The sequence below is a fragment of the Anabrus simplex genome, chromosome 5, assembly GCF_040414725.1.
Source record: "Anabrus simplex isolate iqAnaSimp1 chromosome 5, ASM4041472v1, whole genome shotgun sequence".
NCBI classification, from domain to species: domain Eukaryota; kingdom Metazoa; phylum Arthropoda; class Insecta; order Orthoptera; family Tettigoniidae; genus Anabrus; species Anabrus simplex.
The window spans coordinates 54584718-54603137 of record NC_090269.1 but is presented as its reverse complement, the minus strand read 5'-3'; the positions used below and the strand labels follow the sequence as shown (position 1 = coordinate 54603137).

The following is an 18420-nucleotide window of genomic DNA, read 5'->3' as shown; positions in this document are numbered from 1 at the left end:
CTCAATTCTAAAGAAATTCAAACAAAGTCGATGTACAATCAGGAAGCCATGCTTGAGAATTAACATTCCGAAATCAAACTGCAACTTATCTGAAGCAAATCTTCTTACTTAAGTGCTTGTGAAAAATCATTTTTGCATTAATTCGCATATTTAAACACAAATTCTTCGAGATAGTGTTATCTTGTGACAGGATTTAGATTTTATACATAATTGTTAAACTAGATCTCATGCAGAAGCTAAGAGGTTCATTAACACTTTGGCGACTATGAGACCCGCCGGGAGTCTCATGACACATTATATATACTGGAGCCGTGTTGTGCGCCGTTCACAGATTATGCTTTCGTCCTTTCTGGTTCGTCTCTACATAAGGCAAACTAACTTCGTATACAGTGGGACATGCAGGGAGTACATAGGAGCTAGGATAATTAAGAAATTATTCAGTATGCTTGTTCCATTACTCAAATCATTTTATATGAAGAAAATATGTACAAATATAAGAATAGAGACATTCAAGTTAACACGGTTCAGAAAATCATAACTATCAGTTATATTGGAGTCGAATATTTAACAGCATCGTTATTATTATTAATAATAATAATGTAAAGAAAATTATATCGTACACATGGGTTATTAAAACAGTTAATAATTTGTTAAACTAATACACTGATGGTAAAAAAGGGAATTAATGCAACAATGTGAGGTACCACTTCAGTGTTGCTTATGAAAACAAAGCAGGCACAACGATGGCTTCTTGGGACAGTCCTCACAGTATGTGGACACTTTCTTGCAGTGCTTCTGAGCATAAGTTCTGTCATGGATGCTCACTAGTTCTACGTAACAACTGACGCAACGTTTACGTACTTTTCTATTTCGGCCATCTTTTTCTTCTGTTTCCTTCAAAATATGACGGCGTTTGGGAGAAGTGGAGAGAGTAGCTGCTTTTCTCACACTGTTCCCCAAAATTCTAACGACCAACTCCTCTCTAAATTTTCCAATTTGAAATTTCTCCCCCATTACTTCATATGTAAACTGAGCGCATTCACAACAGCCGTTCCAAGCAGAAGTTCCAGTGCAACTTTATGATACCACCTAATTGTTCTCCTCAGTACAGTGAAATAGCTGCTCAGTTGGTCAGATAAGTCAATACCTTGCTTCTTTGGGTTGTAGTATAAAATTGTTTCAGGTTTCACTACGTTTTCACCTTTCCTATTCTTTTTTCCTGTATCAATCATATCTAATTTATGTCTCGTAGAGATGAATCTCACATTACGTTTATCTTTCCAGTTTGCTACAACAATTCCAGAATTACTTTCTTTGCCAACTATCTCTCCCTTCTTCATTGATGGACATATCAGTACATTTTTGGGAATACCTTTCACATTTTTTCTTAGAGTTCCTACCAAGTGTGTGTCATTTTCTATCAAATACTGGGCAATCGACAAATTATTGTAGAAGTTGTCTGTTACCAAAGTACGACCTTGGCCAATATAATCCTGCATTAACTTTTTAACAACAATATTACTGGCTCGTTCATCAGATGTAGAAGGAACATGGGTCACCTTTCCCTGATAAACAATTACCTGGTAAGTGTATCCTTTCGAATCACACAACTTGAACAATTTAACACCATATTTTGAAGCTTTACCAGGGATGTATTGTCTAAAAGACAAACGACCTCGAAAAGGCACCATTGTTTCATCAATTATTACAGCTTCCCCAGGAACCTTGAAAGTTTTGAAATAACGCACAAGAAGGTCAAGCAAAGGTCTAATTTTACCGAGCTTGTCTGACTTATCTAGTGTGGCATTATCTGCAAAATGAAGAAATCTCAAAATATCCTTAAATCGGTCACGTGTCATTACTAACAGTACAAAAGCGCTGCGGTATAAAAAAAATGCTTTGACCAGTAGTCTGATATTTTAGGGTACCTTACTAGCCCCATATAAATAATGAGTGCGAAGAAGTTCCACAACTCGGGCTCAGTTATATCTGCCCATTTATTTTGTTTTGTGTTTTTTCCATTGCGGTTTGTTTCCACCAGTATCAAGTTAATAATGTCATTACTAATTATACCTTTGAGTATCTCTATTGGCGTATCCCTATCACATAAATTCTGAACTTTTCTGTTGGTGGACGTTGGAACTGTTTAAGATGTTGTCCAGTGACATCGAACCATGAAAGGTTTATTTGCTGTCCTACCTGAATCACTGGTGTTTGAAGGCCTGGTTGTCCATTTGCAGATATCAGCCCCGTGTGTTGTGTTCGTTGTCGCAACTGATCCCCAGGTGGTTGTCCATTAACTTGACGCTGAAGGTTGTCCCTCTTTTGTATTTTACGTGGACGAGGCCGATCTTCTTCCTTCGAGCCTTCGAGGTATGAATCATCTGAAGTACTTTCAGATGAAACCACATATGATGAACCACTGTCATTTGCGTCTTCTGCATCATCATCGCTTACAGAAAGAATTGCGGCTGATGAACGGGTTTCCCGCAGTCGGTTTGGAGTCTCTGAGAACTTGACGGAAGGGGATCTGGAATGCACGTGCTTGATTCGCAAGAGTTAATTTCAATTTCGTTTTCCTCATCGTCCTCTGAAATAATCTCTTGGAGTAATTTAGAAATATTTTCCACATCCATGCCATTTATTCTGGAAAAAAACAATATTGTTCACTAGATACTCCCAAGCAGTGATGTAATGTACGATATATCTCAAAATATAACTAATACATATCTTTGATTCGTTTGAAATGCAAGAAAGTAAGAAATACAGCTCACTTACCGAGTCATTGTAATAATTATATCAGCAGAACTGCATACACACTTAACATGTTGCTTCACAACACTACGTTCGATCAAAACAAACAATGCTGCATAAAGACCGCCTATTTCAGTGAGGTCGCCGGTGGGTCACAGAGTGCGCGCGAACCCCGTGCGTTACTTGTGGACGATGAGACCCACCGGGCGGTCTCAGCACACAGTGCACACAGTGCACCCTAACGCCTATAGGCTGTACTTAAGATGTGTAATAGTATGTAATATATCCATTAGAGTTCAAGTATCTCTGATTTTTCACTTCGTTCCTAATGAATAAACTCGGAAAACAATACGCCGTCGTCAACGTGCTAATCATACACCAAAGAGGTTTTATAGGTTAATGTATTGAAGTTATATTCATAGAAGTTTCATTTTTGGATTGTTGAATATCTTTGAAGAGATCAATTATGAGATCTGAGAAAGATGGTGACACAGATGATGAATGTGGCCCCTCACATCTTGAAAATTAGACTGCATGTCCACAATGCAGAAAATATTTCAAAAGAGTACCAGTGCACATATTACTAAGGCACATCCAGACATGAATTCGTTTGGAAATATAACCTCAAAAATAAGATGGATGAAATTATGGATAATGAACAGAGTACAAATTCACAAGTATAACTAAACATAATATTGATGAGTAGGACCCAGATGTTTATACCCTAAAGATGTTATAAATATGCAAGTATTTATGATCTAAAAAATATAAAAATATGACAAACATGACTTTAAAATTTTCTGGTAGCATTTTGGAAATATTCAAAATATTACCATTATTTAAATTAACATTATATTGAAAATATACTTGAAATATCTAGCACATTCAATAATAATAATAATAATAATAATAATAATAATAATAATAATAATAATAATAGCTCACGCCAAACAGTATGAAGTTCCAGGCTGCAGTTCCAGTAATACTGAAGAACAGATTCCCAAAACGGGGACATAAGAAGTCTGAAGTTGTTTGTATTTATTGCAAAAATGTATATGTTGTAATTATTTCTGTTGTAAATATTTGTACATATATGTACCTGTAGTTTCATAATCAAGAGGGTGACTCCTTGCTTAGGCCGAGTCAGCCCATTATGTTACCGTCACAAGCCGAGCCTTCCTAAATTGATACAAATAATAATAATAATAATAATAATAATAATAATAATAATAATAATAATAATAATAATAATAATAATAATAATAATAATAATAATAATAATAATAATAATAATAATAATAATAATAATAATAATAATAATAATAATAATAATAATAATAATAATAATAATAATAATAATAATAATAATAATAATAATAATAATAATAATAATAATAATAATAATAATAATAATAATAATAATAATAATAATAATAATAATAATAATAATAATAATAATAATAATAATAATAATAATAATAATAATAATAATAATAATAATAATAATAATAATAATAATAATAATAATAATAATAATAATAATAATAATAATAATAATAATAATAATAATAATAATAATAATAATAATAATAATAATAATAATAATAATAATAATAATAATAATAATAATAATAATAATAATAATAATAATAATAATAATTTTTTATTAGCTGGAGTATCCATCACTGACAGGACAATCATACAGCACGTGTAAAGTTATCGAACTCCCCAGCTACTTTCTGCCAATATTCAGGCATGCTGCTTTACTTGGGATGCAGCAGTATTTCCATCTATTGGAGATGAGTGGCGACAGAAGAGACAAATCACATCACAACAATGGTCAAGATAATGTTATTGTTGATCACTTTTATGAGCTTTTGATATTGTAAGCCTTCACATTTATTTTTCTTCCTATTACGGCACCTAATGTAAAAGGAGTCCTTCCTTCTTTCATGACTCCCTCTTGTCTTATTCTTCAAGTGATCGTTCCTTTACGATATTTTTTTTTTTACAAGTTGATTTATGTCGTACCAACACAGATAGGTCTTATGGCGACGATGGGATAGGAAAGGGCTAGGAATGCGAAGGAAGCAACCATGGCCTTAATTAAGGTACAGCCCCAGCATTTGCTTGGTTAAAAATGGGAAACCACGGAAAACCATCTTCAGGGCTGCCGATAGTGGGGTTCAAACCCACTATCTCGCGGATGAGAGCTCACAGCTGCGCACTCCTAACCGCACGGCCAACTCGCCCGGTAATAAGAATTTAAAACTGGCTGAACGTTCTGAGGTAATTCTCTCTTCAGTACAGATTATGCTCAAATGGAATACTGTTCAGAGAAGCATGCACTATCCTTATACACAAAGGAAAAGGAAACTCAAATTACCCAATGAATTGGAGGCCTATCTCAGTTATCCGTTGCCTTTTAGAAAGGGTAATTGATTCCAAATTAAGCAATATATTTTACTCAATAAAAATCAAAGAGGATTTGTAAGTAAACCTGGAACATATTTAAATGTGTTATTAATCAATGGATGTTTGAAAAAAGCGAAATTGGGAGGTAGAAACTTTACAATAGTGAGGTCAGGTGTATCACAAACATTTCACAATGTGGATCACAACCATCTAGATAATTCTCTCCTCTGCTCGGTTGGCCGGTCGGAGCACAGAGCTGTCGGACCAAGGACCAGCCGTGGCCACTTGTGGGTCGAAACCCACTCTCCATCTGCCGACCGCCTACAGGTAAGAGAGATGAGGTTATAGCCATAAGCTTCACAGAATTCATCAGTGAGAAAATGTTTGACTCGTGTTTACAATTGATACATTAAACATAACAACATAGCAATAACTTACCTGAGGTGCTGGGGAAAGAATAATGCGTGAACCAAGATTGCCACACTTGAGTGTCCCTTGAAACGAGGCAAAATTAGCTTCAGCCAATTTCTGAAACATTGACTGCACACTCTTAATGGTGAGAGAACCTTCAGGTACATGAACGGAGCTATCAAGCCCTGCCAATTCTACGAGTTTCTGGTAGAGTGGAAGCCCAAGCTGTAAGCCAGGATCATCTGCTGGGGAAATACACATCACACTCAATTTGCATGGAAATGAGTATGGAAGAGGGAAAGGGTTGCCTGCATCCCGCTGAGATAAAGTACTTAACGAATGTTTCAGAGACATTGGGCCAACACCAGGACTGCCATCTGTCACCAACACAATCTGCAAACACACAAACATATTTATAAAAGATGTTTGAATTTAAAACATGCTAAATCAGATTATCTTCTGAAATTAAGACATTTATATTTATTCACTCTCATTATCAATCAGCAAGAGCAAAATCAGCAATGATTTTTTAAATTAGCTTTACATTGCACCGATACAGATAGGTCTTATGGCGACGATGGGATAGGAGCGGGCTAGGAGTGGGAAGGAAGCAGCCGTGGCCTTAATTAAGGTACAGCCTCAGCATTTGCCTGGTGTGAAAATGGGAAACCACGGAAAACCATATTCAGGGTTGCCAACAGTGGGGTTTGAACCCACTATTTCCCAAATGCAAACTCACTGCTGTGCACCCCTAATCGCATGGCCACTAGCTCAGTAGGAATGATTAAAGCCCTTCCCAACTTCATCAGGAGGGTGAACATCAACACTTTAATCATAATGTGAACAGGAACTAGGGATGATGAGGGAAGAGTCCATGAAAAAATCTGTCTTGTGTAGGTCCCTCTTTTCACACTGATTTGCTATTGTGCTTATCCTACTTTCTATATAAGACTTGATTTGTATTTTTTTCTATTTCCTTAATTACTGTACATCAACACCTTCAATTGACAATCGTACCCTTAAGCAATTCAGCCAATGTTAATGCAATTTCTTCTCTAATACTGCCTTTACCTCCTTCCATCAAAATGGAGATTTGCTCTAACCTTAAAAATACATTACAATGTGACAGGTTGGTGACCTGGGAGACCAAAATAATTTGATATACTCAATTCTGTATTCAGTATACGATTGTGACAATCAACTTTTTGCACTATCATTAAGGTTACTAGCATAACTCCAATTTTGAGAAACCTCAGCATTCACAAACTTTCACAAGAACCTTGATTGCCCAAAATAAAGGTAGCAGGCATATTATAAATGTTAAAATTTCACTTAAAACAGAACTTTCCAGCAGTGTTGCCAACTTATATTTTCAAGACCCGCTAAATACTACTAAAAATACGCTAAAATTCCGCCAAGAAATCCGATCTCAAATAATGGGCAATAATAATAATAATAATAATAATAATAATAATAATAATAATAATAATAATAATAATAATCTGAGGAAAATTCTCGGCCCCCAAAAAAACAGAAGATGGATATAGACTGAGGTCACGCAAAGTGACAGAAGAGCTTTCTAACATTGCAGCAGACATCCGCAAAAGACGTCTGAAATTTTATGGGCATGTGCGTAGACTGCCGGCAAGTAGACTGACACACAAGGTTCTTACCTACATAGAACAGCTAAAAAATATTCCATGGGTAGTGGAAGTGAAGAAGGATCTGGGAAAAGCTCAGATGAACTCAAATGACACCGCGGACAGAAACCACTATAGGAAAAAAATTCATGGATGGAAAGTGCAACCAGAGAACGAAGTGAAAAAGAAGACTGGAGCAAAGTGGACAGAAGAACGAAAAAGGATCCACGGAGAAAGGATGAGAGGTGTTTGGCAACTCAGAAAACAGAATCGTTAGAGTTTTGCGTGATCCATTGGCTCCATACGCACATCAAAATAATAATAATAATAATAATAATAATAATAATAATAATAATAATAATAATAATAATAATAATAACAACAATAACAATAATAATAAATGACTGTACTCGCCTGATCTGTGAGTTCCACTGGGATTAACCCCCTGCCTGCGAGCTGGTGAGCTAAAATTCGTAGGCGTTTTAAGGCCGGGTACTAACTAGGTGAATCCCCTACCTCAAGAGCCACACACAGAACAGGCCAGTTCATTAAACGGTCTTCCTTCATAACATAAATACAAATGCTACTCTCTCACACTTTCATTATCTGTCGTCATTCATCAACTAAGAGATAAGTAACCTCTTCCCACGCATTACTAATTTATGATACCACGATCTCATAACATCAAATCCAAATAACATGTTTTCCTGCTAGCTCTTGACAAAAAATACAGAATAGCTCAGAGACAGACTGGAGTACAATTTTTTAAAATTAAAATGAATGCTAAATCCCGCTATAAAAAATCTAGAATTCCGCCAAAAAAATTCGCTGTCCGCTAAATGGTATATTTCTTCGCCGACAGTCTTCTAATTCCGCCAAATTTAGCGGAAAATCCGCTAAGTTGGCAACACTGCTTTCTAGAAACTCTAGTCAGTTAAGATATCAGAAAAAAAAAGAAAAAGAAAAAACAGATATTAACATAAATACAATTCCAAGAACCTGATAAGCCATCTTAGCAGGGGGACAGGGGGAGAGGGGATACTCCCATGGGGTGTCTCCCAGATGGCAGATAGAGGGGTCCTCACTGGATTGCCGGCAGACTTGAGCTGTTGCCTTGCAGTTTTTAGGAGGATCTACAAAGACTAGTGGACCCACCCCGTTGTTAATAGGAACCCCACTGGATCTACATCCAGAGTTGTAACACAGGACCTAGTCCAAACACAGGTGACCCCTTGACAGTCAACTATGAAAAGTCTTTTAAGAAATACACCACAGGCTGAACCAAGAGTTTATGACAATAAACTACTATGTTTTGTAACAAAATGTTTTACGTAGTATTATTTACAAGACATTAAATTATATAAAAATCTTAATCACATCATTTCTTAACAAAGTATTGGTCCACTGTCTTCTGTTTCAAACAAACACATGTGATGCTTGAATGAGGCACGGACATGCAAACACTTTATCATTAATAGTTCAGGTGGGGTGGTGTCGGGCTGACACCCATTGTACGCCATGATCTTTGTCAGCTGGTGAGCAGCATCTGCATTTGTCATCCACTGTTGCAATGCGATTGTTCCCTCCTCATCCACATCATCTTCTTTTTCACTATATGCTGTAGATGTGCATGCCGCTATCATTTCTTCTTCCGTCATAGTGATATATGTCAAAAACATATCGGATGTAAGGCTTTTCAGGCGTTTGCTCTATTAACCAGCGTTTTGTCTTAGGTCTGACACTAGACTCATCAGAGTGGGATGTGTCAGACCCTACCCACTGACGCTGGGGTGATACAACCATCGTCACGCTGCATCAGTGCCCTATGACACTAGTAAATCTTTATTAAACTCAACAAAAAGCAATTTACACTACAGTATTTCCATAATTTATTGTACAATCTATGAAGGAATCAAACTAAAATGTGAATAATGTGAATATTTGGCGTACTTATAGTTACGTTCTTGCTATCATAGTTGCTCTACAAGAGCAATGAAGCATTTCTTGATCCTGTACACCATCTGAACGAGAGACTTCTCATGAAGGTTTTCCACTAACATTTCCTTATTAACGCTGGAAAAATACCCACCACCGATAAAGGCACTGCCATGGGAGAACACAAAGATAATTTTGACAATCTGCCACATATTTTCATATTCTTCATGCCATTTATTTTTCTGGCATACATATGATCGAATTAACATTTTCTCCATTCACATTTCAAAAGCTCCATTTTGTTAGAGTGAGATATAAAGTGAATAAAATGAAGGATGCTTTGATCAGATAGTTGTGCATTGACATGGTTCTCCAGATAAACTTTCAACGCATTCCAACATATGTTTTGAAGTCAATCTTGTATTGTTCTGGCTTAATCAATGTCCTTTCAAGATCAAAATAAGTACTGTATTCAGCTAAATATAAGACAGCCTCGTATACAAATAAATCCCCTGGCGCAACCAACCCTGAGAGGCCTCTGGTCTACCAAGTGAGCACTGCTCAATTTAAGAATCTCATAATTGAAATGTCGTATGGCTTTTAGTGCCGGGATATCCCAGGACGGGTTTGGCTCGCCAGGTGCAGGTCTTTCTATTTGACTCCCGTAGGCGACCTGCGCGCCGTGATGAGGATGAAATGATGATGAAGACAACACATACAGCCAGCCCCCATGCCACTGGAATTAATCAATTAAGGTTAAAATCCCCAACCTGTCCGGGAATCGAACCCGGGACCCTCTGAACCCAAGGCCAGTACGCTGACCATTCAGCCAACGAGTTGGACATCTCATAATTGATCTGTATTGACTTTGCAGTACAGAAATATGTAAATTAAAAGTCCACCTTAGTCAATACAGAAATGTTTCTGACCACTGCTCAGCCCGAAAGCCTGCAGATGAGGCGACGTGGTTCGCATGACAAATTCTCTTGGCTGTTATTCTTGGCTTCCGAGACAGGGGTTGCCATCTCACCATAAGAAAGCTCATCAACTGCAATCAGATCGTCTTAGTGTACCTTGAACCAGTCCTCAGATAGAAGTAAAAATCCCTGTCCCGACCGGGAATCGAACCTGGGGCCTTGAAACAAATCTAAGAATAAAAGATTTTTTTAAATATAACACCAGCTGTTGTACCTGTCACTGATGGGACAATCATATAGCAGATGCAAAGTTATCTAACTCCCCAGCTACTTTCCGCCAATATTCAGGCATGTTGTTTTACTCGGGACACAGCAGTAATCCCATATATTGGAGATCAGTGGCAACAGAAGGGACAAATCACATCACAACAATGATCAATGTAACTTTATTGTTGATCAGTTTTATGAGCTTTTGATATTGTAAGCCTTCACACTTAGTTTTCTTCCGACTGTGATATTAGGGCATCTAATGTGAAAGAGGTCCTTCCTTATTTCATACTCCCTCTCGTCTTATTCTCATTTTTTATAATCATAATCATATACACAATTTCCCCTGCCAATGACCATGCGGTTTTGAAACTTAAGATAATTATAACAAAAACAAAAACCATCCAGTTAATATGATAGAACAATATTTCCATGTTAACAATGTTTGGCGTAGATATGGATTAAGCAACAAAAGTCTAAAAACATGAATTCTATTATCATAGTTGGTATGCCAAAACTGTAAAAGACATTACCGTATGTATGTTCAGTCTTCAGCTCTAAGGCTGGTTGGATCCTCAACAGCTCTGCCATCAGCTGTCATATATGGCCTAGGCATCATTGAAGAGGCGTACTAGGGAAATGAGGAGTGAGGTAGTTTCTGTTGCTTTCCTCACCAAGCCAGAAGTTGCTATTATCAGTCTGCCAAGCCCACTGAAATGCATGCACCAACTGACCCTATGAGCAACATTTTCACACCAATCATATCAGAGAATGGCTGCAGAAGGAACGGCATTACTAGCATCGCTCATGCCTCAGTCACTTTCATATTGCCAAAGGCAACGATAAGCCAGAAACAGATCAATGAAAGTAACAAAATTGCTTTAGCCCATACCAGAAGACACAGTGCACTGTAAACACATGGTCCTGCCAGAAAAGGCATAAAAGACATAATTGATCAGAAATTGTATTCGCTGTAACATTTGTTATGTAATACTTTTCAACAGGACCAATAACATACAACTAGGTATTTAAAAAATTAATTTTAGGCACCTTCCTCTTAAACTACCACAGTATCCAGCATGAATGAAATTATTTATAGCCTTGAATGTAGTGCCGTACTTCCAGACTTCACATACCGATTTTCATTAAATTTCGTTCACCCATTTTATTACTGTTAAGTATTGACAAGGCACAATAAGGGATGGATATCATGGATATCACGGACATAATTATTCGACCATTATGGTTAAAATAATTAATTCACCCATTTTCTTGTTGTTCGGTGCTGATATGGACTCAGCAACAAAAATCAAAATTCATGAATATCTCTGTTATCATAGTTGGTATGTTAAAAATGTATGACATAAAGGACTGGAAATTTAATTCTATATAACTTCAGTTATGTAGCATTTATCGACAGGACCACTAATAACATAAATATACATATATACATACATTACATACATACATACATACATACATACATACATACATACATACATACATACACACACACATACATTATCATTATAGACTGTTATGACTTTCAGCGTTCAGTCTGCAAGCCTCTGTGAATTTACTAAACGTCGCCACAATCCTCGATTTGCAACTAGTGCTGTGGCCTCATTTAGTTCTATACCTCTTATCTTTAAATCGTTAGAAACTGAGTCTACCATCGTCGTCTTGGTCTAAATCTACTTCTCTTATCCTCCATAACAGAGTCCATTATTCTCCTGGGTAACCTATCCTCCTCCATTCGCCTCACATGACCCCACCACCGAAGCCGGTTTATGCATACAGATTCATCCATCGAGTTCATTCCTAAATTAGCCTCTATGTCCTCATTCCGAGCACCCTCCAGCCATTGTTCCCACCCATGTGTACCAGCAATCATTCTCGCTATTTTCATGTCTGTTACTTCTAACTTAAGAATAAGATATCCAGAGTCCACCCAGCTTTCGCTCCCGTAAAGCAAAGTTGGTCTGAAAACAGACCTATGTAAAGATAGTTTCGTATGGGAGCTGACTTCCTTCTTACAGAATACTGTTGATTGCAACTGCGAGCTCACTGCATTATCATTACTACACCTTGATTCAATCTCACTTACTATATTACCATCCTGGGAGAACACACAACCTAAATACTTGAAATTATCGACCTATTCTAGCTTTGTATCACCAATCTGACATTCAATTCTTTTGGATTTCTTACCTACTGACATCAATTTAGTCTTTGAAAAGCTCATTTTCATACCATACTCGTTGAACCTATTTTCAAGTTCCAAGATATTAGACTGCAGGCTTTCAGCACAATCTGCCATTAAGACCAAGTCGTCAGTGTATGCCAGACTGCTTACTACATTTCCACCTAACTGAATCCCTCCCTGCCATTTTATACCTTTCAGCAGATCATCCATGTAAACTACGAACAGCAACGGTGAAAGATTACAGCCTTGTCTAACTCCTGTAAGTACCCTGAACCAAGAGCTCATTCTACCATCAATTCTCACTGAAGCCCAATTGTCAACAAAAATGCCTCTGATTGATTTTAATAATCTACCTTTAATTCCATAGTCCCCCAGTAGGGCGAACATCTTTTCCCTCGGTACCCTGTCATATGCCTTCTCTAGATCTACGAAACATAAACACAACTGCCTATTCCTCTCGTAGCATTTTTCAGTTACCTGGTGCATACTGAAAATCTGATCCTGACAGCCTCTCTGTGGTCTGAAACCACACTGGTTTTCATCCAATTTCATCTCAACGACTGATCGCACCCTCCCTTCTAAGATGCCTGTGAATACTTTGCCTGGTATACTAATCAATGAGATACCTCGATAGTTGTTGCAATCCTTCCTGTTTCCTTGCTTATAGATAGGTGCAATTACTGCTTTTGTCCAATCTGAAGGTACCTTACCAACACTCCATGCTAATCTTATTAGTCTATGAAGTTATTTCATCCCTGCCTTCCGACTATACTTCACCATTTCAGGTCTAATTTTATCTATTCCTGGTGCTTTATGACAATGGAGTTTATTTACTATCTTTTCCACTTCCTCAAGCGTAATTTCACCAACAGCATTTTCCTCCTCCCCATGAGCTTGGCTGTTCGCAGCACCACCAGGAAGATTTCCTTTTACGTTGAGAAGTTTTTCAAAATATTCCCTCCACCTCTCCAGTGATTCCCTGGGATCTATTATGAGTTCACCTGAATTACTCAAAACACTGTTCATTTCCTTTTTCCCTCCCTTCCTAAGATTATTACTGTCCAGAAAGGCTTCCCTGCTGCTTGACCTTGACCTTTCCAGGTTATTACCAAAATCTTCCCAAGACTTCTTTTTGGATTCAACAACTATTTGTTTCGCTCTGTTCCTTTCATCTATGTACAAATCCCTGTCTGCCTCGGCCCTTGTTTCTGATAAGCCTTCTTTTTACATTTACAAGCTGCTCTCACTTCATCATTCCACCAAGATGTTCGCCTTTTCCCATCTTTATACACAGTTGTTCCTAGAGATTCCCTTGCTGTTTCTACTACATGCCACCCATTCTCTTTCTATATCCTGAACCTGCTTACTGTCTACTGTTCGAAACTTCTCACTAATCATATCCATGTACTTCTGTCTAATTTCCTAGTCCTGGAGATTTTCTATCCTTATTCATTTGCAGACAGATTTCACTTTCTCTACCTTAGGCCTAGAAATACTTAGTTCACTACAGATCAGGTAGCGGTCTGTATCAATGAAAAATCCCCGGAACACTCCTACATTTCTAACAGATTTCCTGAATTCGAAGTCGGTTAAGATATAATCTATTATGGATCTGGTACTCCTAGCCTCCCATGTGTAGTGGTGAATAGCCTTATGCTTGAAGAATGTATTCATAACTGCTAAACCCATACTAGCACAGAAGTCCAGCAAATGCTTCCCATTCCCATTAGCTTCCATATCTTCCCCAGATTTACCAATCACCCTTTTGTATCCTTCAGTTCTATTTCCAACTCTCGCATTGAAATCACCCATTAGCACTATTCTATCCTTACTGTTGACCCTGACCACGATGTCACTCAATGCTTCATAAAACTTGTCAACTTCATCCCTATTTGCACCCTCACAGGGCGAATACACTGAGACAATTCTCGTCCTAATTCCTCCAACTGACAAATCTACCCACATCATTCGCTCATTTACGTGCCTAACAGAAACTATCCAATTAATTGAAGGAACAAGAATCCACCTGATCGATCTGTTCGTTTACTTCATTCAAATTCTTGTCCTTATTAAATGACTTGTCTAGAAGGATATGAATATTTTCTAGACTGTTCATTAACCTTCCCTTGTGTAGCCTATTGAGAATTACTAGGTCTTGTTTAATGTCTGTGAATCTATGGCCTGTTTCACTCATGTGTACTCCCATTGCAGAGAATCTTTTATGTTTCTCCGCATTGACGTGTTCTAAGTACCTTATTGTGAAGTTACGTCCAGATTGCCCTATGTATGTGGCCTTGCACTGATTGCATGTCAGTTTATAAACACCTGAATCCTGGAACTGCTCCTCGCTATTTCGATTGACCATATTGTGGTTGAAAAATTTATGTCTTGTATTGTTATTCGTCGAGAACGCTATTTTGATGTCATGCTCCTTGAATAAATTGGTAATTGCATAAATGTTGGGATTGTTAAAGGTGAACCTTACGTACTTTTTTGTTTGCTCTGATGGTTTTGTTAAGTTTGTTTGTAGTTTATGCTTGCGTTTGGCAATTAATTTGTTAATGGTTTTTAAATTAAAACCATTAATAAGGGCCTGCTGTCGAATGAAGGCTAATTCTTTATTTCTCCCTTTGTTGTTTAACGGGATTTCAAAAGCTCTGTTGATAAAACTGTGGTACGCTGATTTTTTGTGTGAATCGGGGTGTAGGGAGTTACTATGAATGGTTGTTGGGGTGAATGTAGGTTTTCTATAAATACTAAAGTGAAATTGGTTGTCTTTTTTAGTTGTGGTCACGTCTAAAAAATTAATCGAACCATTTTCTTCTTCTTCAACCGTAAACTGTATATTGGTGTTCAACATGTGTAAAATGCTAGAACTGTCATTATGATCCTTGTCAATTATGGCGTACGTATCACCAACGTAGCGTACCCATAAATCAACTCCTTTGATATGGTCTATAATGTAGGAATGTTCCAAGTAATCCAAGTAAATGTTTGCTAGTATGCCTGAGGCTGGAGCGCCCATGGGGAGGCCATCCTGCCGATAAATCTTACCTTTAAACATAAAATAGTTCTGACTAAGTACGAATTCAAGGATAGCCATAAATTCTTCTATTTCGGGTATGCTTACCTTTTTATATTCTAATAGGTTGGTTTTTATGATTTTAATAGCCTTCACTATGGGGATATGGGTGTACATATCTTTTATATCGAAGGAACATACTGTGTGAGAGGATCTGAGTTTGAAGTCCTTAATTCTCTTGCAGAAATCACTAGAATTTTTTACGGCTGTGTTGGCGTAGTAGACGTAATTTTGTGTTAAGAATCTATGAATGTATTGCGATGTTTTATATGTAGGGCTCTTACGAAAGTTGATTATCGGTCTAATAGGTATATCTTTTTTATGCAATTTGGGCAAAGCTCTTGCAGTAGGGTTCATATTAATGAGCTTTTGTGATTCCTGCTCACTAAGAAGAAAGGTACTTTGTTTGAGTATACTTTTAAAATTTCTCTGAATCTTTAGGGTGGGATCTTTACTTACTATTTTAAACTTGTTGTTATTAAAAAAGGTTTCGGTTTTCTCAATGTAATCGGATTTGTTCAGAATAACTATTGATTCTCCCTTATCTGCCTTGGTTACGACTACGTCGCTTTGCTTGATTTTCCGTTGTAATTCGTTGTTTGCTCTAGTGTTATGGGTGTTATTCTTGAAACCGTTTATGAGGGACGGAATTTTTTTCTTAGCCTCATATCTCAAATCGTTCTGTATTTCATATGGAAGGGTCTGAATGGCTGCTTCGGTTTCAGCTAAGGTAAGGGTTAACTCCTTACTTCTATTAGTAGCCTGCCAATTATATTTCGGGCCTTTACTCAAAATTTGCAATTCCTGTTCTGTAAAAACAGTTTTTGATAAATTTTCGACAGCGGGTGGGTATGTGATTTGTCTAGTTACTGATTTAAACTGTAACTCGTTCCCCTTCTTCGAACGATCTTCTTTTAGGTTATCTAACTTATTATTTAAAGTAACCTGTTTCTTATCCATTAACTTTTCTATTTTATCTCTGCTAAATATGAGGAAAGAATTCCATTCTAACGGTAAAAGGGTGGTTGCCGCTTTGAGATGAGTAGTGTATAGTTCGTGATTAAGAAATTGTTTCTTTTTATACATGAATTTAATTTCCCTCTTTAACCAGGTTCGATTGACCATTTTTTGAGTCGCTGAGTGGTATTCTGAATGCAATTTTTTCTTTTGAGTTCCTTTTAGAAATTTAGGTATTAGGTCATTTTTAAGGCATTCTTTAAGAAAAACTATATCTTTGCTGACTTTCGCTATTTTTACCTTTAACTTTAAGTAGGTGTTCGCAATATTTCCTGTCTGGTTGGCGTTTGTGTTACTGTACGAGATGCCATACGAGTAACACGCGTGAGTTTAAGCTCGTGGAATTTAAGTGTTTTGGCAGGTGTAAACAATTGCGACAGTGCTGTAATTTGCCACAGTGCATCTATTTGTATCGTGGAATCAAGTACTATCAACAATTAGTTCGTTTTTTGTTCGAGTGCCGTGAAATTAGTGTAATAGTGAAATGGCGCCAGGAACGAAGAAGAATCAACAGCAGGCCGAGTGCAGGAGTGCCAACCCAACAGAAGACACCGTGAAAAAAATAATAGAAGAGACACTTCAGTCTAAGGTATTCGTGGAATTAATTGTGAGTACCATAGTGGACAAAATTACGGAGTGTGTGTTAAAGAGACTAGAGGAATCTGTTCAGTTCAATATAAATGCATGTGAGGACCTAAAGAATCAGATTGCCAAGAGAGACAAGGAACTCGCAGAACTTAAAGCGGAAGTGAAGTCAAATTATGATAATTTGGAACAATATCAGCGTAGAAATAACCTCCGCATATTTGGCATTCCCCAAGAGTCGAATGAGGACACGGACAATTTAGTATTAAATGTTGCACGTGACATTGGTGCCGACATAAAATTGACTGATATTGACAGGAGCCACAGAGTCGGGCTTGAAAGTGGTAATAAACCCCGGCCTATTATCGTGAAGATGACAAGTTATCGCAGCAGGAAGGAGATATTCGCAAAGAAAAGGCATTTAAAAGGATCTCGTGTCACGATCCGGGAGGACCTTACGTCTGCCAGACTGACGGTTCTGAAGGCGGCTATCTCCAAGTTCGGCGTCAGAAATGTCTGGACCAGTGATGGAGTTATCCTGTTTAAGACCGCTGATGGCAGCATGCACCGCGCTACGCAGATGAGTGACATTCCATGAGCTTACTCATATCTAACCTGTGTTTAGTTTACTAACCCATAAGTTGGTAACCCTTTGTATTAAGTTTTGTTTCCTCTTCTAGGACACATCTCCCTCTCGCTATCTCTCTCTCTCACTCTCCCCTTCACTGCTCTTGCATTCTACCCTGCTTGGCTGAACGGCTGTAGTCTACCTGCTTGACCTTCACTAGCTCGTTAATTACGGTACCCCACTGGACACTAACCTTGTCCCAACCCTCTGTACAAACTCCGTACTTACAGTAACTTCCTTCTTAGTAATAACTAACAGCTGACTTTAACCTTTTCCTGTAAATAGTCAGAATAGGTCTAGAAGATGATTATGTAACATACCAACCTCTTTCAGAGACGAGAAGGGGCATCAAAGATTGCACGAGTAGATTGCAGAAGCATGCGGAAGGGAAAAGTACATTACAAATTTTTCATACTAATATTAGAAGCATAAGGAAAAATAAGAACATTTTAGACGTTGTTTTGAAAGCATATGATCATAGGTTTGATGTCGTAATTTTAACAGAAAGTTGGTCACTGAGTAATGTAAATATAAGTAACCATGCCTTGTATAAATCTTATTAC

The 18420-nt window shown here is 37.5% G+C and overlaps 1 protein-coding gene across 7 annotated transcripts in view; it reads right to left on the bottom strand.

The window, feature by feature from the left end:
• Nucleotides 1-18420, bottom strand: part of IntS14 (integrator complex subunit 14) — a 102616-nt gene that overhangs the window by 35059 nt on the left and 49137 nt on the right. For all 7 annotated transcript variants that reach the window (XM_067146889.2, XM_067146888.2, XM_067146893.2 and 4 more), the window contains one exon: nucleotides 5608-5973. In XM_067146889.2, the coding sequence (XP_067002990.1) occupies nucleotides 5608-5973 (366 nt within the window). The remainder of the gene's footprint in view (nucleotides 1-5607; nucleotides 5974-18420) is intronic.